This window comes from Mirounga angustirostris, unplaced genomic scaffold, assembly GCF_029215605.1.
Source record: "Mirounga angustirostris isolate CCGP_5_RB_7025 unplaced genomic scaffold, mMirAng1.0.hap1 SCAF_5, whole genome shotgun sequence".
Classification (NCBI taxonomy): Eukaryota; Metazoa; Chordata; class Mammalia; order Carnivora; family Phocidae; genus Mirounga; species Mirounga angustirostris.
The window spans coordinates 126,921,230-126,944,245 of NW_026991713.1; the positions used below are offsets into that span (position 1 = coordinate 126,921,230).

Genomic DNA, 23,016 nt, shown 5'->3' on the forward strand with positions numbered 1-23,016 from the left:
ATTTTTGGGTGTTGGTGTGGGTGGATGTCGAAAGCAAGAGAGTTCTTTTTCTCCCCATCTCACGTTGTGTCCCAGGGAGCACTAGTGTGAAAACCAGGGCTCTCTAAGTCACATGCCCAACAATAGGGTCCTGGTTTGGAATGCAGCAAGCTCTGCGTGGAAGGTTCTGGAAGGTTCTCAGGCAGCACATCCCGGCTGCTTTTCCTCTCTTTGTCTGCTGGCAGGTCCTGGACTTAGAGGCAGCTCAGAAACAGCAGCAAAACTCCCTGAAAACGGGCCTGACACCTAAGAATAAATTGCTCTCAGTGGGTCCAAAGTGGATTTACAAGAAAGTAGCCCTAGGAAGACAGTGAAAAGGTCAGACCCTATAGAGGAGCCAACGGGACAGTTAGGCACCGTTGATGCCCCAGCCCCCCTCACACATGGCCTCTGAGCAGCAAAACAAGCCTCTCTGCCTCCCAGGGAGCTCTCAGAGACCAGGACGCCGGCCCCCCAGTCAGAGGGCTGAGCTTGGGCAGTGTCCCTGCTCCTGCCGCCCGTGATAACCCAGCAGGGGTGACAGGCCACTCTGCCCCGCCGTGTAATCTGCGTGAGACAGCCACTCCGCAGAGGGGAAGAGCTCAGCCCACGCCCCACAGCCCCCACACGACCAGCAGGTGGAGAACACTGTGGAGACCCAGTGTGCAGTCAGATGAAGGCGGTGACGTTGGCAGAGTAATGACCTGGCCAGCGTTTCTCGGGGTCCTGCGGAGGGTCTCGGTCTGGAGACCCTGCCTCCGCAGAGCAGGAACCCATGTGTGCGGGGCCCGGTGAGGGAGAGCCAGATGCTGAGAATAATACTCCAGCCAAGCTTTTCCAGGTGAAGCGAACCAGACCAGTCTTAGAAGCGTGAGGGGAGGGAAAGCCTGTGTGTGAAGACTGAAATGCATGTTGCCACAGTGAGTCAGATGCAGAAAGGGGCTGCCTGACAGAATGAAAACTGGATCATCTAAGGGGCTGTGCCTCAGGCCCAGAAAGAGGTCCTGCTAGCTTCCTGTTCTACGTGGGGGGAAACTGAGGCACCCAAGAAACAAAGTCACCTGCTCTAGGTTATAAAAAGCTGGCAAGTGGTCCAGGAAGGATTTGAACCCAGGGAGCCTGACTGCATAGCTCACAGGCATCCCGCTACGCTCCACACAACACACCGGGGCCCGAGTGCCAGATGGTGTGGACCATAAATACTGAAGGTGGCCAGAAGCCAGGCTGGTTGGGACAGGTTCCTGAGAAGGAGGGATTCTGAGCTGAACCTCAAAGCATGACTAGGATTTCGAGCTGAAGGTCGGCCCTTGGGTGGGGAATGGAGACTTCGTCAGTTGGGTGTCAGAAAGAAGAGGGAAGGGAGGTGCTAGAGGCAGGTGGAGCGCAGAGTGTGATCACATCTCCCCGAGGAAAACAGCCCTCTACCAGCCTAGAGGCAGGCAGGCGGAGAGGGGGCGGGGCGGGGAGGGAGGCCCGGGGGGTGTCTGCCCTGATGCTTTAAAGACACCTTTTCCGTGTGTGCACTGAGGCAAGCAAAAGGGATTGCTGCAGGTTAGCTCCCTGGCACAGTGCCTTTGCTCTGCCCCGAAACCTCTTCCCTTCCCACAGCTGCAGGGCGCTCCTTCCATTACCCGCCGCGCCCATAGCTGTTGCCGTGTTATTTGGAGCAGGGAAGACCAGTCTGGTTGACTCTACGTTGGGGTGGTCCCAGCCAGGAAAGGGGGTCAGAACCAAAGTGATGGGAGGGCAAGTGAGGAAGAGAATCGTGTCCTGAAGAGGCCACCGGTGGGACACGGCGGGGACTGGGCATCAGCCCAGGCAGAGGGTGCCGTGTGTCCTGGGTCGCCTGGTCCCGGGTGGGACCATAGAAGGTAACCTTGGATCTGTGTTCCTATACATGGACCCCCCAACGTGATAGCCACATGGGTTCTGTGGTTCTCCGGGCTTGGCAAATACTCCGTTTCTAAAGTTTAGGCAAAACAGAGAAGTCAGTGGGGTGGGAAGAGCCTGAAGGGAAAGATGCCGAGAAGAGATAAATGAATAATGGAGCAGGAGAAAACTCCCAGTGTCTGATGTGGTGTTCCTGCAGAACCTCCTAGACCTGGCCAACCTCCTGAACCCTTCCTCCCTCGCCTTCCTTACAAACACAAGCACCTGGCCCCTACCCACTCATGCTTTCACTCAGACACACGCCCAGTTACTTCTCCTTTCTAATTCAGCTTTTCTGGGAGAAAAGATTGCACGTATTCCCAGGAGCAGCCACGGGTGTAGAAGCCAACGTGGGAGTTCTGATCGGTTTCTTTTTACTTCTAGAGATCGGTGGGGTGCTCCTCCTAACTCTCTTGCTGGCTCCCTCCCCATTATTTTCAACCGTGTTCTCTCCCATGAGCTGAAGTTTTCTCCTAACTTAACTAAACAAAGAATTACTGTGCCTAGAATCAGTAGCATTAACGAGCCACCAGATTTGAATTTCTCCCTAAAGGTGGGCCTGAAGAAGACCCCCAAGGAAAACTGATGGGAACAGCTCTAGATTTTCTTCCAGGGAAAATGTGTCATTAAAAAAACAGTTATTCATGAGTCCTGATGACCCAGGTTTCTTCCAGATTAGGTATCTTAAACCTGAGAACACACTCTTCTCTCCTAATGTTCACATCAGATACCCTGGGCCCCACCCCAGTACCTTGCCGTGCATGCACGTGCACACACACTCAGACACACACACGCGTGTGCGTGCAAACACATGTTCTCAGATTTCATTTGCAAAATCATCTGCCTAGCCTATGGAATACACTTCACGGAAAGCACAATCCTATCACTCTGTTCTTCCCCCCAACATCATGGATGTGGTGAATTATGTTGGAACCCACATTTCCCACTTTTCATTGATTTTCATTGATTGTCTCTGTGTACCCCAGATGGATATATGCCCTTGCTGCTCCGTAAATGTGTATGTGTCGGTGGGTAGTGCGGAAGATTGGCTGCACTCCTTTCTGTCGTCCCTGTTTTGATTCCTTATACCCTGCCTGCCGGCTGACTAAATTTGAGATTGATAACCAACTCTTTCAAGGAACACTGAGTTAGAGCAGTGTGAGAAGTCCGGACTCCCTCGGGACATCCCACAGGCTGTGGCCTGTGCTGGTGATTAGAACAGAATTTACTTATCCTTCACCATAGGCAGCATTGCCTGCTTAATAAAGGACATTGTCAAAGGCTTTTCCTGTTTCTGAAGTTTGTCTTGGCCCAGCGCCAGGAGCTGAAGCTCAGAAAGGACCGTCCAGTGACCTAGAATGACCCATCTTATCCCAGACGAGGCAGAGGCTTGGACAAATTCTGAACCCTAAGGAGCCAGTAAATAAAAAGAATAGCATTATTCATGATAGCCAAAATATGGAAACAACCTAAGGGTTCATGGAGGGATGAACAGATAAAGAAATGGTGATGTGTATATGTACAATGGAGTATTATTCAGCCGTAAGAAAGAAGGCGGTCCTGACATTGGCAGCAATGTGGATGAACATGGAGGACATTATGCTAAGTGAAATAAGCCAGATGCAGGGGTGGGGGGAAAAAAAGAACTGCATGATCTCATGAATATGTGGACTCTCAAAAGTCAAATATGTAGAAGCAGAAAGTAGAAAGGTGGTTACCTGGGCCAGGGAAGAGAGGAAATGGGGGGATGTTGGTCAGAGGTACAAAGTTGCAGTTACATAGAACAATAAGCCTATGGATCCAAGGTACAGTGTGAGGGCGATGTTGTACTGAATAGTGGGAATGAACTAGGAGAGTAGATCTCAGGGGCTCTCATGACAGATATGTGAAGATATGATCTCTGTTCATTAGCTTGACCGTAATAATCATTTCACTATATATATATCAAATCCTGTTGCACACCTGAAATTTATATAATTTCTTCAACTTAAATTCAAGCTACCATTGAGTGCAGCACTGGTTTCAGGAGTAGAATCCAGTGATTCATCATGCACGTGCAACACCCAGGGCTCATCCCAAGTGCCCTCCTTAAGGCCCATCACCCATTTAGCCCACCCCCCACCCACCTCCCCTCCAGCAACCCTCAGCTTGTTCTCTATTTTAAGAGTCTCTTATGGTTTGCCTCCCTCTCTGATTTCATCTTATTTTTCCTTCCCTTCCCCATGTTCATCTTTTTTGTTTCTTAAATTCCACATGTGAGTGAAATCATATATTTGTCTTTCCCTGACTTACTTCACTTAGCATAATACACTCTCGTTCCATCCACATTGTTGCAAATGGCAAGATTTCATTTTTTTTGATCACCAGGTAATACTCCATTGTCTAAGGAGACAAGGGAAACAAAAGCAAAAATGAACTATTGGGACCTCATCAAAATAAAAAGCTTCTGCACAGTGAAGGAAATAACAAAAGTAAAAGGCAACCGAGGGAATGGGAGAAGATATTTGCAAATAACATGTCAGACAAAGGGTTAGTTTCCGAAATATATAAAGAAATATAAACAAATAATCCAATTAAGAAATGGACAGAAGGGGCGCCTGGGTGACTCAGTCATTAAGCGTCTGCCTTCGGCTCAGGTCATGATCCCAGGGTCCTGGGATCGAGTCCCACATCGGGCTTCCCGCTCTGCAGGAAGCCTGCTTCTCCCTCTCCCACTCCCCCTGCTTGTGTTCCTGCTCTCGCTATGTCTCTCTCTGTTAAATAAATAAAATCTTTAAAAAAAAAGAAATGGGCGGAAGACATGAATAGACACTTTTCCAAAGCAGACATCCAGATGGCCAACAGACACATGAAAAATGCTCAACATCACTCATCATCAGGGAAATCCAAATCAAAACCTCAATGAGATATCACCTCACACCAATCAGAATGGCTAAAATTAACAACTCAGGAAACATAGGTGTTGGCAAGGTTGTGGAGAAAGGGGAACCCTCATGCACTGGTGCAAGCTGGTGCAGCTACTCTGGAAAACAGTGTGGAGGTTCCTCAAAAAGTTAAAAATAGAGCTACTCTATGACCCAGCAATTGCACTACTGGGTATTTATCCAAAGGGCACAAAAATGCTGATTTGAGGGGCCCATGGACCCCCAATGTTTACAGCAGCAGTGTCCACAACAGCCAAGTTGTGGAAAGAGCCCCAAAGTCCATTGATGAATGGTTAAAGAAAATATATACGATTTTTATTAAACAATTAAAAAGGTGGCCTTTGCTAGCTAGTTTCCCTAAGTGTGTGTGTGTGTGTGTGTGTGTGCACTCATCTGTCCCATTTATGCAAGGGCTTTTAAATCCCATGGGGATCTCAGTAAAAGCTGTCAACCAGTCACTGGAGTCCCGCATCATCAACATGGTTGAACCTTGTGATTCTTGCCATCCCAGGGCTTCAGTGACAAGGAGGACATTTGGACACAGCGGCATTGCAGTGCATACGTGGTATGCATGTCCGGCTTTGATCAAGTCCATTTGGGCTATGGCCATTAGCCAACACCAGTTCTATCTGGACAGAAAGCAGAGTAAGGTAAGTCCTTCTCGGGCTGGGAGGGACTCCACAATGACCGGCCCTTTGACCACACCGCAGGCTTACCTAAGGGCACACGAGGGCCTGTGTCTCCTAGTTGAGGGATTGGGAATTGGGTGGGGGGGGGCGACCCCGTGTCCCTTGCCCCGAGATGTGCACAGGTATGAAAGAATTATGGGAGGGAGGAAGGAGACGGGCTCTTCCAAAGGGCATGTTCCACGCAGCTTGGTTAAGGGGCTCGGGCCCAACCACGGTTGCAGCCTCTCAAACCGTTTACTATAGCCAGGTAGGGCCCTTTTGAGGAATTCAGAGCATGCTTCTGAACCTCAGGAACCTCTCCCTGGAACAAGCCGTCAAGCCCTGTATGGTGTTTAAACAGTGGCATATTGTTTGCTTTTTGAGAGAGAAAAAAAAAAAAAACAACCGTTTGCAATTAATAGACACCATCTAACTGTTTAGGATAATTGCTGTGAAAGTGCTTCAGGCCTTTCCAACTGCCACCTCCATTTTTTTTTTTAAAGTCAGAACTGGAAACATTAAAAAAAAAAAAAAAGAAGAAGTAGCAGCACCCAACACTGTTTCCCTAAGGTAGGCCTGGAGCCTCGGGCCTTGGTAAACAATCATCCTCCAAGGGAGATTTGACCCAGCCCCAATGCAGACACGCAGGTGCATTTTCTGGCGGGTGGGAGAATGACGTCTCCTTGGTTCACACACAGCTTATATCAACACACGGCCCCCTCTTCCTCCAGCCCGTCTTCTGTGCTGCCTTGCATCCCCCCCCACAAGCCATCAGGGTGGGTCTTGCACCTTTCCCAGGATCCTGCAGGCTTGGGGAGGAGGGGCTGCAGAGCTATAGAAGGAGCTGGGCGTTGGACCCTGGGAGGTTTTGTCCCATCATGTGGGTTCTCGGGAGGCGAGGAGGTGGCCGGACCCTAGGCTTACTGGACCCAAGATTCATCAGATTGGTGCCCTCTTGGATCCTTACAGCTTCTTCTTCTGCCTTATTTTCCGTCTGGATGGGGTTGCTCTTTCCCTGGCTTGGGAAGGGGAGTGGAAGGAGTAACCTGGGATCTAGCGGGAGGAAGGAGAAAGATATTACGAAAATAGGAGAAAAGGAAACCATCTCTCAACTCATAATTCAGTTTCAAATCCGAGCCCTTCCTGGGTAGCTGTCACTTTCTTCTCTGTAACACGTTTTTCTCCTCTGCTAAGTCTTCTTCCTGACCCCTTTTTTGGTCATTTTCTGGGGTGAATGGGCACAGAGTGGAGGGGTATTTTTTGTTGTTGTTAGGCATAGTGGGAGCATTCCACAGCTTTCCTGGTGATGATGGACATTGGCACAGGGATATGAAGCCCGATTAGATCAAAAGAAACAGGGCCAAAGCATTTTGCCTCATGCTTTAGATTGAGACAGTAGGTGGGTGTCAGCATTTTGCCCTCGGGTCTCGGGAGTTGGAGGTCCAAACCTTAAAACATCGATTCCATCCTCTGCATTGTTTGGGAATGGGTGGTAAGGGGTGGTAAGGGGTAGAGACCTTGGCAGCCCTCCCGAACCCCACTGCCAATTCCTCTTGTGGGCAGACCCCACACACACTGACAGCACAATTTTGAAAGGAGAAGAGACAAAGTGTATCTCATCCTTAGGTTAGTACATTAGCGGTTTGAGATCTACCCCTCCCATCCCCAACCCCCATGCTCGTTCTTTGCATTGAGGGTCTCTTGGGCAACGCAAGAGGCCATTCAGTAGGGCCTTCTTCCCCGTTCTCAAAGATGGTCTTACTCTGCAGTTGGAGAAGCCTTATTGGCCAGGCTTACAGGTCAGTCCTCTGATGCAACAAGTCAACTTCAAAAAGTAATTATCAAAGATCATTTATTAACAGGAAGTGTCTTTTAAAAGGCCAAAGCAGGTGCCCACAGCAATAGGGAAATTTCAGCCATCCTTCTCAGTGACCCCTGGGGGACGGAAGGAAACACACATCCACCCAGGAGCAGGAGAACTTTCCCCCAGTAAGCTCTGAATGCTCACGGATGCTCCAGAGCCCTTCCATTTCTCATAGGAACCCATTCCTCAACCCACAGTGGCAGGTGAGCAACCAACTTTCCCACATGGAAGTCCAGGGACTCCATTTCCAGTTCCGTGACCCTGGGCAAGTCTTCCGTTGCTCCTGCTTTGCTTCCCTGATTAGAGAACAAGAAAGAAAATACGGAAATTATTGATTGGCCCGATGACACAGTGTGTGTGAAATTGCTTGTGCTATCTTTTATCATCATCATTAATCCAACATACTGTTCCCCGGCCAACACTTGTGTAAAGGTTAAGTTCTCTCAGTTTCCCAGATGAAGTCAGAGATGATAAAATTCCCCTTAGGAATTACGTTACGACACCTTTCGCTTCTGGAATGTCATTCTCTGTACAAGGGTGATGTGATCCGTCTCTGATGGGCAGAATGACCTCTGGTGAGTGACGGCTGAGAGACCTGGGACGGGCTGCAAAATATTTCTAAGTAGCCGGTGTTGGCCAGCATAGGGGCCATCGCCCCACACCCTGCTGCACCAGGCCATGCCATCCATTCCTTTCTCTGAAGGGCTTCGGCAAAGCCCAGGCCTCCCAAGTGATGCTTATCAGCCCCAGAGACAAGTGCAGTCTAGTGGGCTGAGTCAGCAGGAGTGGGTGGCCGAGCAGTCTCAGGCTCTTCCCTGGCGCTCAGGCATTTTCCTCTTTCAGGATCCTTGTGCCAATCCTGTAAGAACAGCGTTTCTCTCTCTCTCTCTCTCTCTCTCTCTCTCTCTCTCTCTCACACACACACACACACACACACACATACATACACACACCAACACCTTCCATCACCAAAGACAACAGAAAGAGCCCCTGTTGGTTGGTTTCCTGTGGCTTATGCAGAATGAGAGTCTGTCCAGGCACCAGTTACAACTGGTAACTTATATTTGCTGACCCCAAGGATCCCAGCAACCTCTGGAGCCCAGAACCCAGAGCTAAGGAATGTCTTGTTGACTTGGGAGGAAAATAGTTGAAAGCTCAAATTGTTGAGAGTAAACATTAGACACCTATCCTCTGAACTCAGAGTGGGGACTTCTCAAGTTGGCTTCCAGTCCAGACATCTTTCCTTCTTAATTGTTTTTTTTTGTTTTTTTTGGTTTTTTTCTGATCTGTCTTCTGTTCTTCATTCCATCTAGATCAGAAGCAGAGTGACAGCATGGTAGGGGACAATGCAACCTTGCTTGTGAGATAACAGTAATAAAACTCAGTAGGGCAAGACCCTCAAAGCACAATGTTCAGAATGTTGGAGGCTCTTTTGTGTTGTCCCAAAGACTCGACTTTTCGAGAAAAGAATCTCCCCCCGTCTGTACTCATTCCTCTTAGCATCGCTCTCTGCACTGGGTCTTTTTGGTCATTGTCCTATTTCCATTTGGAGAGAAGCTAGTAATTTCCTAAAATTTCGACGAATCTAGTCTCCCTTGGGAAGGATAGCTGTTGGTCCCTTTTTCCATATTTTGGTTTTTGCCTCTCAGACCGATGTGTGGCAGGAATGGAGGTGGGGGAGGGACAGACAGGTCTTCCGTGTGATTAATGAGATTCCCCCAAGTACCAGGTTGAGCCATCAGTCTCACCTCATTTAGGAAATTACTTCCAGGCCCTGATTTGGATCCTGTTCCTATTTCAATTCCAGTGGCCTCAACATTATATTATCTAATTTAGTCTTTATCACAACTCTGCCATTTGGGTTTTAAGAGCTCCATTTTACAAGCAGGGATCTGAGTATCAGACAGGTTGAAGGTCATGGCCAGACAGTGGTAAACTGGCCAGAGCCAAGATTCCAGTCCAGATCTTTCTGACTTCAAAGCATGGGTGCCTCCCCACCACGCTGAGTTGTTCTGTGTCTCTATGAGTCATTAAGTAGCTGCAAGCGACAGCTCTTTTTATTCGAGCGTGGGTGTTGGTAAAGAGGAGTGCTGCAGAAAGTAATGGGTGTGCTCCCTCTGCTTGCTCAGAGGGTAAAGCTCAACCAGATGGGCCCTGTGGACATGCGCTGTCCATGCGAAACAAAAGGCACTTCTTGCTTCTGCCCCCCTGCCCCCCACCCCCAGCCAGAGTGCTGCGGGGGGCCCTGGTGGCCAGGGTTATATCCTGAGCAAGGAGGCCCTGACCTGAGGAAGGTGACCTGGATCTGAGTGCAGGGACATTCAGAGTTGAGGTCAGAAAGGAGACATCAGTCAAGGAAGGACCAATGAGATGATTGTTCATACCCAGAGAACAAAACAAGCAAAAACACTCCATATTTCCTCGATCCTAGACTCTCTTATAATAGGAAAGTGCTCAGCTGTTGGAAGACATAGTCCTTCATCAGTGTCTGCATCAGTGTGGAGGCCAGAGGAAGGGCAAGGCCATGGGGGTTCAGAGAGCCTCTGCTGGACAGCACAGGGCACCTGGGCAGAGACTGTCAGTAAGGAAGAGAATGGGCAGCGTCTACCCACCCGCCGTGGCCCCCGTATCCGCCCTCTGCCGGCTTCTCCTGTGTGGGGGACAGACTTGGGTGTGTGGGGGCGGACACACATGAAGGGACTGAAAATCTCAGTTTAGGACATCACCTAGTTCCATCGTTGTATGGGCTATAGCCAATGGCCACGGAAAGAAACCTCAGCAAATGTGTGAGTTCTACTAGCATTTACAGTGGTTTTCATTAAGTTCGTGCTGTGGGTAAAGCCTATTGCCTTAAGCACGATCACAAAAATTGATTCCCTGAAGAAGGGGGGGAAAAAAAAGCAAACATCAAACACACGTGTAGGCAATGCAAACCCATTTTCATCTACTGAGGGCAGTAACTAAAAAAGGTAGCTTTGTGAAAAACAAACACTTTTAGGAATAGGATTGTGATAACAGAGGACTTCTCTAATTAATCCAGCCCGGTGTTACTGTTAGCCAGGGCAGGCCAGTTAATATGCAGGATAAACGGAGTGGAGCGTTAACTATAATCTGAAGACTTTGGAGCATACAGGTATCAAAATAGAAGCAGAGCACGGTGTCGGGCGCTTATTGGTGGGGCCTGAGCATCCGAATGAGCGGTTGTTCAGCGGCTTCTACACATGTAGACATGCTCCTTGTATGTCTAGAGCACCATCACGTGCCAAGCCTCTAAACGTTCCATGGCCACGGGGCTAACACTGGAAGGCATTTAAATCCCCTCAGAATCTATTGGGACTTCATAAATCTGTTTCATATACTTCTGCCATTCACAAAGCTGAAAATTATTTTTTTCCTCCTCCTTTAAACAAAATATAATCACTGCTATTTATTGAGAGCTGTGTACGACGGAATGGCATAGGGGAGCCCTTCACATGCCTTACTTCCTTTGACCCTAACAGAACCGTCAGTGGTAGGTAGTGTTTTTCCCCATTTTATAGCTGGGAATAATGAGGCTCCGTGAGATCAAGGGACTTTCCCCAAACCAGGACTCCGACCAGGTCCGTCTGATGCCAGAGTCCCTGCTCTGGGCACGGCACGGTAGAGCCCGTAGAGTAGCTTGGAAAATGCATCACTCATGTCCGCTCTAGAGCCACACCTCCTGCAGGGAGCTTCGGTGATTAGGGACAGAGCCAGAGAACATAAACCTAAAAGTGCTGCAAGGCAGGACAGTAGTCCATTTGCTAAATCTCAGGACCCCAAGCCCGTGGGTGATAAGCGTTCTCTCTCCGAACACCTCTTTGTAACCCGGCTGTCTTTTCCATTCTAGTCTAAAATCCATGCCGCACGAAGCCTGAGTGAGATCGCCATTGACCTGACCGAGACGGGCACGCTGAAGACCTCCAAGTTGGCCAACATGGGGAGCAAGGGGAAGATCATCAGTGGCAGCAGCGGGAGCCTCCTGTCGTCAGGTAAGCGGGCTTTTCTTGGAGAGCCGCCATGCAGGGAGCCGGGGAAGAGGCTGTGGCTGAGGGTGGCTTCCACCCCACAGTGGCTGCGGGGAAGGTCCAGGAGTGGCAGCCGCTGAGGATGCAGCTTGGCAGGCTCACAAGGAGCTGGCTCCGGTTGTGAGAACAAGGTTTTGAGCCAAATAGGAATCTGAGAAAACCGCCAAAAGTGCCAAGGGGGGGGGGGGGGAGATAAAAAGCAGCAGAACCATGCCGTGTGGGAAGGACTGTTGGCTCCATACCTCTCCTCAGGCACCCTCCAGAGCCTTCTGAATGCTGAGGGCCAACTGTCAGGAATGTCAAGTCCAAGGACGAGGTGGGGTTGGTTCACTTGTGTGTCCTTAAACGAGTATTAAACTAAGGAGGGGCTGAAGGCAGGCTCATGGTGCTGAGCAACACTGCATCCTATTCGCAGGGGAACTCTTCAGGACTTTAAAAGGTACAGAAACTCTTGGCCTTGGGCAAGGAGTCTTGGTCACGGAATGCGCTGTAGCAGTTAAGCGCCTTTTGCAACTGAGTCCAAGGCTCTGATTCCAAGCTTGTTTCTAAGAGCCCCGGGCACGTCATTCTGTCATTGGATGCGGGAGGGGCGGACAAGCTCTGAGGATTCAGAGGAGGCTGAGGTCCAGAATAGGGAGGCCATTTGCTGCAGTGACAGGAAGAGGGGGAGGTTTGAGGAGCGCAGGAAGAGGGAGGGAGGCGATCATTGTTTGGAAATGTTAGAAAGTATAACTAATGCAGGTCACTCCCCAGGCCACACCATCAAAGGCTGATTGTTCCTGGGGACAGTGTACCCTTGCCTCCGAGCCATGAAAGGGAAGCAAAAAGTCTTCGTTTGCCCTCCCCTATCTTCCAGAGTGCTTGCTCTTTCTTCTTCTTCTTCTTCTTCTTTTTTTTTATTTTTAAGATTCCTTCCTGCCCTAGCATTCTAGGAGCTGTCTCTGAATATTACGTCCTTAGCGTCACCTTTGTTCTACCCCTGTTGGAGCATCCCTCCGTCTGTGATGGCCCCGCCCCATGCGGTCCACGGAGGCCCCGCCCCATGCGGTCCACGGAGGCCCCCCCACCTTCACACCCAGCCTTGCCTTCTCTGCTGCCCTTTCTTCCACCCTCTGCTGACGGGGGAGCCAGCACGCCTTCATTCACGGAGGCATCCTGCCTGCCCGGATTTTGCCTCCTGCCTCCATCGGCTTGGTCTAGATTCTTCCACCCCTCACTGCCCTTCCTCTTTGTTGCACCTTCCCTATTATGTTTCTCTCCTAGTTTTTCATTGTTTTTCTTTTCCCCGGTGCTTCCGTGGTTGTAAAAGGATGGAAGTGAAAATATCACCAAAGACAAACAAGTAAGCAAGCATGAGCAGTGGAAAGTGATGTCTTCATAGCAATAAAATCCCGTCAGTCCCCGGGGTCTTTCCTGGAACCACGTCTAGTGACTGCACACAGCAGCAGTGGGAGAGAGGGAGAAGGAGAAGAGCCCACAGAGGGGACAGGCTGAGCGTCTAGGTAGCTCCTAGGCTAGCTGAGTGCGGTCAGAGCCAGGAGAAAACATAGACCGGAAGGACGAGGGGGAGGTTGTGCCCCTTCAGGACCAGGAGGCCCGTTTACTGGGGGGCTAATGGAGCTTCAGCTCAGGGGCCCACACCGGGCAGGCCGTTCAGAGGCCCTGGGAGGGCCCATGTGTTTCTGTGAACATGACACATTTTGCATTCTTTTCTTTTTTACCTTGAAGTGCAGTTGACACACGTTACATGAGTTTTAGGCGTACAACACAGTGATTCATCATCTGTGGTATGCTCTGCTCCCTGCAAGTGTAGGTCCCGTCTGTCACGCTATAACACTAATACCATATCATTGACTATATTTCCTGTGCTGTCTCTTGCATCCCTGGGACTTACTCATTCCATCATTGGGAGCCTGGACCTCCCACTCCCCTCCACCCAATTCGCCCCTCTCTCCAGCCCCCTCCCCTCTGGCGACCACCAGCTCTCTGTATTTTTGGATCTGTTTCTGTTTGTTTGTTTATTCATTTTGATTTTTAGCTTCCACATATAAGCGAAATCATACGGTATTTGTTTTTCGGACTTCTTTCATTTAGCATAGGACCCCCTAAGTCCATCCATGTTGTCATAAATGGCAAGAGCTCATTCTTTTTTGTGGCCGAGTAATACTCCATTGTGTATATATACACCATCTTTATCCATTCACCCATCAGTGGACACTTAAGTTGCTTCCATATCTTGGCTATTGTAATAATTGCATTCTTTTCCTTAAGTGAAGCCGCCAATATAAGCTTCATGCCCCACAAAACTTGGATCTCCCTCTGCCAGGTCACCCTAGAGTTTACCATAAACCCCTCCCTGCCTCAGATTCTTCAGAATGTTTTCATTAGCACAGCGAACCAAATGATCATTATTTCTGAGACCTTGAGGTTTACAGTGAAAGTTGTAGAGAATGTTGCTGTCTTGAAGAGGATGTCCTACAAAGCCCCAGACCCCTGCCTCAAACTACAGCCACTCTCAACCCCTTGCTGAGTGGCAGAGGGCAGAGCCAGCACCGACCCCTGTGTTTGTAGTCTAGACACTTCTAACCCTTGTTAAAGCCCAGGGTCTGAGATTTGAGTCTGGATTTACCTGCCAACAGTTCTCCTCCTTCAGCCACACATGAGCCCAGCTCATCCTTCAGGCTCAGCGAGGTGTCCATCCCTGCTGTGGTTTCATATCCATTTGGGAATCTGGGTACTTTCCCAAGGGAGTTCTGGGTTCTATCCCAAAGGAGAATGGATTCTTGCAGCCCAGGGCTTCTCAAACTTCTAGGCGCATCAGAATCACTTGGAGGGCAGTTCAAACGCCGAGTTGAGCTCCAGCTCCAGGGTGTCTAACTCTCCGGGTCTGGGGATGAGCCTGAGAATTAGCATTTGTAACAAGTTCCTAAGAGATGCTGATGCAGCTGGTCTGGGGACCACACCTTGAGCCACTCTTCCCGCTGAGGAAGAGATAAAAGCCTGAGGTGACAGGGTTGCTCAGTGTCTTCCAGACCTGTGTCTTGGGTTGTCTCCTCTGGCCACTCCTATCTGTCAGCCTCTGGGGCCACCATGCCAGTAACCTAACAGAGCCACGGACCCGGTTGTGCATGGGAACCCCAAACCTCCTGACCTAGAACGGACATCACTCAGTCATCAGCAAGTGAGATCTAGGCATCTTCAAGATTAGAAAGCAGTGCATCTGTGTGACTGCTGCCAGCCTGATAGAACAGAATAATAGAATAACATCAAATAAGGCATCTTTATACCAAGATATTAAAGTGATTTTCAAATGGGTGATAACTTCGCTTCAGGGGCCCCAGGCTGAGCTGTCTGGGAGTTGCTGGAGGCAGCTAAAGACCTTTCCTTCCCCACTTTCAGAGGGGCAACATCCGTGGCCCCTGACCCCCTGGGTTCTTTCCTTGTCCACTCTATGCTGTACCACTGTGCGAGAGGAAAGCCCCAGGAGATGAGAAGCCCAGAAAGTATGAGCCATGCCCCATGACCAAACCAGGTAGCGCCTCAAACCCTGCCCAGTCCTGCCAGCCAGAGCGTGAGGCTAAGGCTGAGGGTCCGTGGGGAGGCCTCCCTCCAGTGACTTAGGAAGACCATGCGGGGAGAGATCCCAAACAGGAAAGAATAGAGGCCATCAGTTAACAAAGGGAATTTCAAGTGTCCACAGATCTGGTCGTCACTCCCCCTGCAGCTGCTGATCGCTGGCTGTCTGTCTTCTGCCCTCACCTGGGGCACGCCCTCTGCAGCCCCACCTGGAAGGGAGGGTTTCCTGTCCCCCACAGTGAGGACGTCTAGCTGGCTTGAATGGCTCCACAGCTGGCTGGTGTCCCACTCCGTTCTTTTTTGTCCTTTGGCGTCCTCTTGCCTGTTTCTTGAGCATTCCTTAGTGATGCACTCCCACAGATGGATGAGGCATTACTCTTCCAGGAAAGCCCTGATTTTAAACACTCTTTTTATTACACTTGCCAGACCCCATGTTCTGCTTTTCATTTAGAAAATACGATGCATCTAATTCCGTATCCTATTTGGTCACATGGTCTCTCTCCTTCACCTACTGCCTTATGTTAAGAAAGAAAGAAAAAAAGAGAGAGCAAGAGAGAAGGAAAGACAAAAAAAGTGTCTAATAAATATTCCTTAAAAATATTTTGAGAAGTGAATTCTCATTTTAAAATCCCTTTTTCAGGGGTGCCTGTGTGGCTCAGTCAGTTGAGCATCTGACTCTTGGACTCAGCTCAGGTCCTGATCTCAGGGTCATGAGTTCGAGCCCTTTGTTGGGCTCAGCTTTGGGCATGAAGCCTACTTAAAAGAAGAAAAAAGAAAATTCTTTTTTCTGCTTATAGGCCAGTGCCTGACATCCAGTAGATACTCCAAACATGATTTAAAAAATGTTTTTTAACATCACATTTCCATGACTTATTTGTAACTGGAAAATAGTACCTTTTGAACCCCTTCACCTATCTCCCCCAACCCCTGTCTCTGGCAGCCACCAATCTGTTCTGTGTATCTATGAGCTTCAGTTTTTTGGGTTTGTGTTTTTTAAGTTCCACATGTAAGTGAGATTATACATACGGTATTTGTTTCTCTCCACCTGACTTACTTCACTTAACACAATGCCCTCAGGGTCCATCTGTGTTGTCCCAAACAGCAAGATTTCATCTTTTTTCATGGCTGAATAATACTCCATTACATGTATATGCTACATCTTTTTCATCCATTCATTGGTGAGGTGTCTCCATACCTTGGCTGTTATAAATAATGCTGCAGTGAACGGAGGGGTACGTGTATCTTTTTGAATTCGTGTTTTCATTCTCTCCGGATGAATACCCAGAAGTGGAATGCTAGATCATATAGCAGTTTTGTTCTTAATTTTTTTGAGGAACCTCCATACTGTTTCTACAGTGGCTGCACCAGTTTGCATTCCCACCAACAGTGCACGGGGGTTCCTTCTTCTCTACATCTTTGCCAAAACTTGTTATTTCTTCTCGTTTTGATTCTAGCCATTGTGACAGGTGTGAGGTGATATCTTCTAGTGGTTTTGATTTGCACGTCCCTGATGACGAGTGATGTTGAACAGCTTTTCGTGTCTATTGGCCATTTGCATGTCTTCGGAAAAACATCTAGTAAGATCCTCTGCCCATTTTTTAATTGGACTGTTTGGTTTTTTGCTATTGAGTTGTATGAGTTCTTTATATATTTTGGATACTAACTCCTTAATCAGATATATGGTTTGCAAATCTCTTCCACCATTCAGTAGGCTGCCTTTTTGTTCTGTTGACGGTTTCCTTTACCGTGCAGAAGCTTTTAGTTTGATGTTGTTCCGCTTGTTCATTTTTACTTTAGGTGCCTTTGATTTTGGTGTCAAATCCAAAAAATCATTGCCAAAACCAATGTCCATGGTATAGGGTTATTGAAGTCAGAATTGGAAGACTAGTAGTAAGAATCCTGCACGTGCTGCATTTCAAGGACCTTCTGTGTTCCTGAAGTGTAAGGCATCTTGGGCCTTGCCTAGAACTCAGATACCCACCACCGATACTCTCCCTCGGATTGTCCCGTATCACCGTGTAGACTGGCATCAGACCTTGAAAAGTTCATCTTGTCAGATCAGGCTCCTTTTGCAAGTAGTGTGCATCCGTGCTGTCTTCCATCTACTTTTTCACCCTGGTCTATCCCCGGATTGTGGTGTGGCTGAGCCATGTAACGACAATGTAATATCACTGTGGTGTGAACCCTTTTCCTAGCTCCCAGATCTTGCCTGGTACTATACACAATATTTTACAAAGTTAGAGTCCCTCTCTTCAGAGTGCTTCATACTGTTTATTGATGTTAACAGAGATAAAATATTTCCAAGCTCTTAGTAATGATGAAGGTGATTTTCCTATTTAACTAAGGGCATGTAAATACCTTTAAAATTACTGATGTCCTGTACTTGGCATCTGAGGTATGAGTTGCTAGAGAAACAAAGCAAGGTCATTGCTACGTATGAAAGAAGTCAGAAGTCTAAACTCACTAATGCCCTGAGCCAGGGGCTGGCATTTCAGAAAGTAAGGGTCCACATAGTTGAAACCATTTATTGAGGCTTAGGGCTAGGCCCCCTAAATTCTTCGATGGTGATGCATAGGGCCCTCCCATGTCAGACCCGTAGGCCTCTGTCCTAGTAGACACCCTGAGAGGCGGTGAGATGTTTGAGCCCAAGATGCAAGACCGGTGTTGGACTAAAAGGCACTGAATGTGATTCAGACCACAAGAAGGCTATGGAACCCGTATCGCGAATCCATCTGTAGAGGGGCCTGGTGGTCAGGCTTGAAAGGATGTGAGGACCCTTGTGCCCAGAACACATCAGCTGAGAGATGGTGCAGTCTTCCCAGAGTCCCCTGGAAGAAGGGACGCCGAGGCAGCTCAGGTGCCAAGGCAGGCCAACAGAGCCACACACCTGATGCTGTGTGGGCCTCCTCACAAGCTCTGCCTGGCTGGGTGCCCCTTGAACCCACTGACTGCTGCAGGGGCAGGCAGCAGGGCCCTCTCTCCACTCCACCCCGGGAGAGCCTGCCCGGTTCCTCCCAATTTGTCCACACCCTTCTCGTGGCTCTGGCTCGTCTGTGCTTCAGGTAACAAATTTGTGGAAGTTCAGACAGAGGCAGAGAGGACAGCTATGAATTCAAACCATTCAGTGATGATGTTCTCCAAGTTCAAAAAAAAAAAAAAAGCATCCGAAATCTTTTTTTGTGGGACTTCCACGGGTTTGCACCTCTCTTCCCTTCCCCCATCTCTTGAAATCTCAAAAAAAAGGTGGGAGAGGAGAAAAAAATGTAGTAACAAAACAAAAACCAAACCAGCAAGGGCGCTTGTCCTGGTAGCTGGCCGTGCACGGCCTCTCCATAGCTTGTGTGAAAGCGGGAGGCAGCGTAGGGCTGTCCTGAGCATTGTTCTAAGGCTTCGCGATCGTGGAGCAGGGCTGAGGCCCGTGGGAGCACAGGGGGCCAAGCGAGACGTGGTTTTGCTCTCCGCCTATTTAAAGAAAATGGTGGAAACTTACTTGGGAAACAACAGTGTTCTGAGGCCCCTGTGGCTTGTCGCAGGAGCCTCCCAGACCAAAAAATAAATAAATACATGGTACTGTGTGTCCTCTCTAAAAGGGATGAAACCATGCGACTGCTGCTGGCCCCAGCCACCCATTTGCTATAAAACAAAGGGCCGTGTTGTGTCTATAAATAGGCTGTGTGATTAACGAGATGGCAGTTGAGTCATCATCGTGATCAGGATTGCGAAGAATGTGGCGAAGGATCTTTGGTTTAAAACACACACACACACACACACACACACACACCCCACCCCACCCCACCCCCGTGGTGTGTGATCGTGCCCCAGCCCCGACACTTTCCGTTCTGGGGGAAACATGTGCCGACCTGGGCCCTCACGCCGCCTGGGATCTGTCCGCGTTCATTACTCACCCTTTCACACATTCCCCTTCTCTGAGGGCTGGCACTTCCTTCCATTGTTAGGAAGTTTATTAATAACTAATATAACAATGAGGATGCCAGAATCTGACCTCGCTCCCTACTGAGAGGTGATCTGATCGGCATCAGCCAACTTTACGGTCACGGCTATATTCAGCTCAGAACTCACTGCTTCGCGCTGCCACAAATCACATTGTTTTTTGGTTTATTTGGATTTTGGGGTCTTCTTCCTTTCTTTCTTGCCCTCACTCTCTCCTCTCCCTGTGTCTCTCTCCAGCCTCTTAAAGGTCTCTATTACCAGCTCCCTGCCCCCTCTGCTTTTGGGTCTAGGGGTGAGCAGGATTCCAGGGGCTTTAACTTTGCTCATAACCTCAGTGCTCTGCAGGCGGACACAGCCCTGCAGGCTCTGGCAGGCCGTGTTCCTGCTGGACTGCGTGACCAGGGAGGGCTGAGAGCTCCCCTTCTGTGGAATGGATATTTCTGGGCTTGCTGGAGTAGGATGGGTCAGCATCGAGACTGAGAAGAAGGGAGAACGGTTTCCCTTTCTGATCGCATATTGGGTGGGTGGGGGGAGCCTAATTAAGTCATTTATAGTGATACACTTCTGCCCTTGGGTGTTGGTGCTAAAGGAATAGCTCTGCCTGATGAAGAGAACCAGAACAGAGTAACCATGGATAACCTCAGTGAACTCCTCTCCAACGGTGAGATTTTAAACTTTGAAAAATAAGTATCACTGTGACCTCTGCTAGGCACGGCTCTGTTCCCATTTGGCCAGCCCTCCTGATGTTGCAAGGGAACTAACAGAGTCTGGGAGCTAGAAAGGTAAGCCCCCTCCTTCCACAATATAGGAAAGGGAAATCATACGAGTTACTCATAAACAGTAGTTTCAGCTAGAGATCATTCTTAGTATATTTTTACTAGATTCTGCTGCAAATCTTTATAAGCAACTGTTCAGTCCCTTTCCCCCCAACTATATTTGTCCACTTCACCCATGGGCGAAAGTGCCGCTGGGCAAGGAAACAACCACACAGTAAGGCTGTTCCAGAAATGCCTAGTTTCTGTCAGAGGTGCCGCTTTTCCACAGAGCTTTCACTTCACTACTCTTTGAAGTGAACTATTTTATTTTTATAATTTCTGAGCCTGATGAGGAGTCGTCCAAGCACGCGTTTTTTTCATGTTAAAAATCACATTTAATTCTCGGAGACGGTCTCCAGAGATCATACATTTATCTCAAAATCAGCAATGTGACCTTATTTCGCAGGGTCTCTTAGGACATCTTTTATGTAAGGAACTCATCATTGAGGATTTGTAAGGGAAATAAATATCTCTTCATCCTAAGGAAGTGTTCAAACCTTTCGCTCATATTTATTCCTGAGGTGTCTGCCAAAACTTTTCCTTACAGCTTTTACAGATCTGCTGGGAATATGCTTCTTCTTCTTCTTCTTCCTCTTCTTTCCACCCCCCGCCCCCGAAGGCTGAAACAGATAGTCATTTCCTTCCCTTACTTTCAGGACAACAGATTTCTTTCTTCTTTGGGGTAGTTTGTTTCAAATTTCCCCTCTTTTCAAAGAGGAAAGCACCCCTTCTGTCTTCTGAGATCAGCGGGCTAGTCACCAGTATTGCATCTGTGTAAAAACAGATGAGCCACAGTTCCTGACAACGTGCTCTTCATAGGATGCGTGTTCATATCCGGTGCTGAGTAGCCGAGGGTCTTTGGAAAGACTGGAGCAAATTCTCCATCACAGCTGAATGAGGATATCCTTCCATCTGTTTGCCAGCTGGAGGGGAGCTGCTGTCCGCCCCCCAACCCACCCACCCACCCACATCCTGCTCCCGGCAACCGGCTGCCCACAGGCTGAAGTCTGGAGTTCCCCAGCTGGGAAGTAAGAAAATCATGGAGGCTTTTTCTTGGAGGTAGCCAAGCAGGTTTTCACCACATCTCTGCCAGTAGCCTCCACAGCGTCCATACCATAGGATCAGTAGTTCTCTCAGAAGATGTCCAGATAGGCACTGAAAGCGACTTTTTCGGACCGTTGAGCACATCGGTCAAAAACTCTCTGGCTGTGGCTGGATGGATAGGAATTGTCTTCTTTGAGGTCAGGTTTTTTTTCCTCTTCCCCCCCTCCTAAATTTAATTGCTAAATTATTAGTGACCTATTTCTAGAAAATTCTTTGGGTTCAGATTGAAACATAATAATAAAATCGCCAAAACCCCAAGATGGTATTTTCAACCTGGTGTCATGGAAACAGGTGGTTACTGAGCAATAACCGGGAAGGTTTCCTAGAGCGCTAATGTGACGCGCTGCTTCCTGGCAGTGAGAAACCCGGGGGGCACCTTAGCTGCTCGGCCTGGAGGGGACCATCAGCTCTCCAGGTGAATTACCTCGTTGGCCCCCAGGTGATGGGTCCCTCCTGTATGCTGTTCCCTCTTTCATTCAGGTGGTATTGCTCATCTCCCACCTCTTCCTGGCAGGCAGCTTTGCATGCACGTGGTCAGTGCCTTCCACCAGCCTGCCGTGCATCTTGCCTGCCCACTAATGCGTCTTTTTACATTACGGGGCTCCCTGGAATTGGGGTGCCAACTCCCCCTAAAGGCCAGACACACCATTTAATACAAAAACTACCGATGCCCACGTGGTACTTACTAGGCTCTCTCTTTGGGCATCTCTGTGGCATCATCTCCCCAACTTCTGAAGAAGTCCTGGGTTCATTCTTGTACTGTAGGGGGAGGAATCCGAGGCTGAGGGAGGTGGGGCCCTGTTGCCAAGTCCCTGCAGCTAGCGCATCGCGGAGCTGGGACACAAGCCCAGACCTGCGGACTCCAAACCACTCACTGGCTTGGAGACTTCTGCCTCGGGAGGTTCTGGGCCTGTGTGTTTTCCAAAGAATATTCACTTCACTCCTTCTGTAAATGGGGTGCTGCTTTAAAACTTTGAACAACAATTATATCTTTCAAAAATGCTCACATCACTTCTGTTTTCTCTTTGGCTCCTGCACGAATCCGTCACGTGTGGACAGCTCTTTCCAAGTAGCACTTGGCTACTGTTTTGCAGTCTTACTCCTCTGTCTGCAGCGGAGAGGTTCCATCCGTCTTCCTGCTTCATTAATCCCAAAGACAGCTCAGATTAACCTCTTTTTTAGCATCCAAACTTAGACCCATGTGCTTTGGTCTGTTGATGAGATGGAGGGGTAAATCCTTTCAGCCCTGCTTGATAATTAGACATTCCCTTCCAGTTCCAGGCAAACTCTCCCAGTAACTGGGGGTAGGACCAGAAGTTGGCAGGGTGCTTGTCTTTTCTGGAAACAAGAATGGTAAAGAAGAGGGAAATTGACACGGTTATGTAACAATTGTAACATTTGCAGCAAGGACTGCTGGAGCCAAGAGGGAGCTACCTACGTAAGCTGCTTATTAAGCAATACAGTCTCCAAGTTCGGGAGCATCTTGGAGGTTGGTTAATTGGTCATTTTCTGAATGGGGACATCATGGCTCCAAGAGTTCAGTGACCAAAGGAGGGGCTTACACCAATCAATAGCAGATATATGATGGAACCCCAGGGCCCTTCCCTGTCCATCACTGCTCTTCTCAAAGGAAGCAGGTTGACATCTTTTTTGATTTCCCAGAGGCGAAACTTACAACCTCAGAGTGGTCTTGTGTGTGCCAAGGCACACACGTGTTCAAATAACCAGAAATGGATAAACCAGAGCAATAGAGAACTTCTGTACTTTTCACCAAGTCCAGGTGCTGATGGGGAATGATTTCTCCATCCTGCATCATTTCTTATTCACACATTTTTAGCTTGTGAGATTCCTATTGACCTGAGGCCCTTCCCTGATTGGGTTTCTTCCTGGAGTCCCTCTTGGTTAGTTGAGAGTAGCAGTGAATCAGTGCCTCCTGATTCCAGGCCCGCTTGCTGGCCTCCCTTGTATGTGTCCGCCATGATGGTCCAGGGATGCCTGAGGGCACCCAGGGAGGCAATAGGAAGCTGCCTGGGCATCACACTCAGTCACCTCTTCTTGTGGTCGCCATGTTTGCCTGGTTGCAGGGAACAGGCCCCCAGGCTCAGAACCCTTCCCCCCAGT

The 23,016-nt window shown here is 48.9% G+C and overlaps 1 protein-coding gene across 11 annotated transcripts in view; it reads left to right on the forward strand.

Annotated features, from left to right (window-relative positions):
* FRMD4A (FERM domain containing 4A) overlaps positions 1-23,016 on the forward strand; it is a 332,058-nt gene that overhangs the window by 266,166 nt on the left and 42,876 nt on the right. For all 11 annotated transcript variants that reach the window (XR_010411703.1, XM_064592040.1, XM_045874389.3 and 8 more), the window contains 2 exons: positions 5,383-5,521; positions 11,272-11,413. Coding sequence is in view for 10 of the 11 variants with exons in the window: in XM_064592040.1 (XP_064448110.1) it covers positions 5,383-5,521; positions 11,272-11,413 (281 nt within the window). In the remaining variant the exon portion in view is untranslated. The remainder of the gene's footprint in view (positions 1-5,382; positions 5,522-11,271; positions 11,414-23,016) is intronic.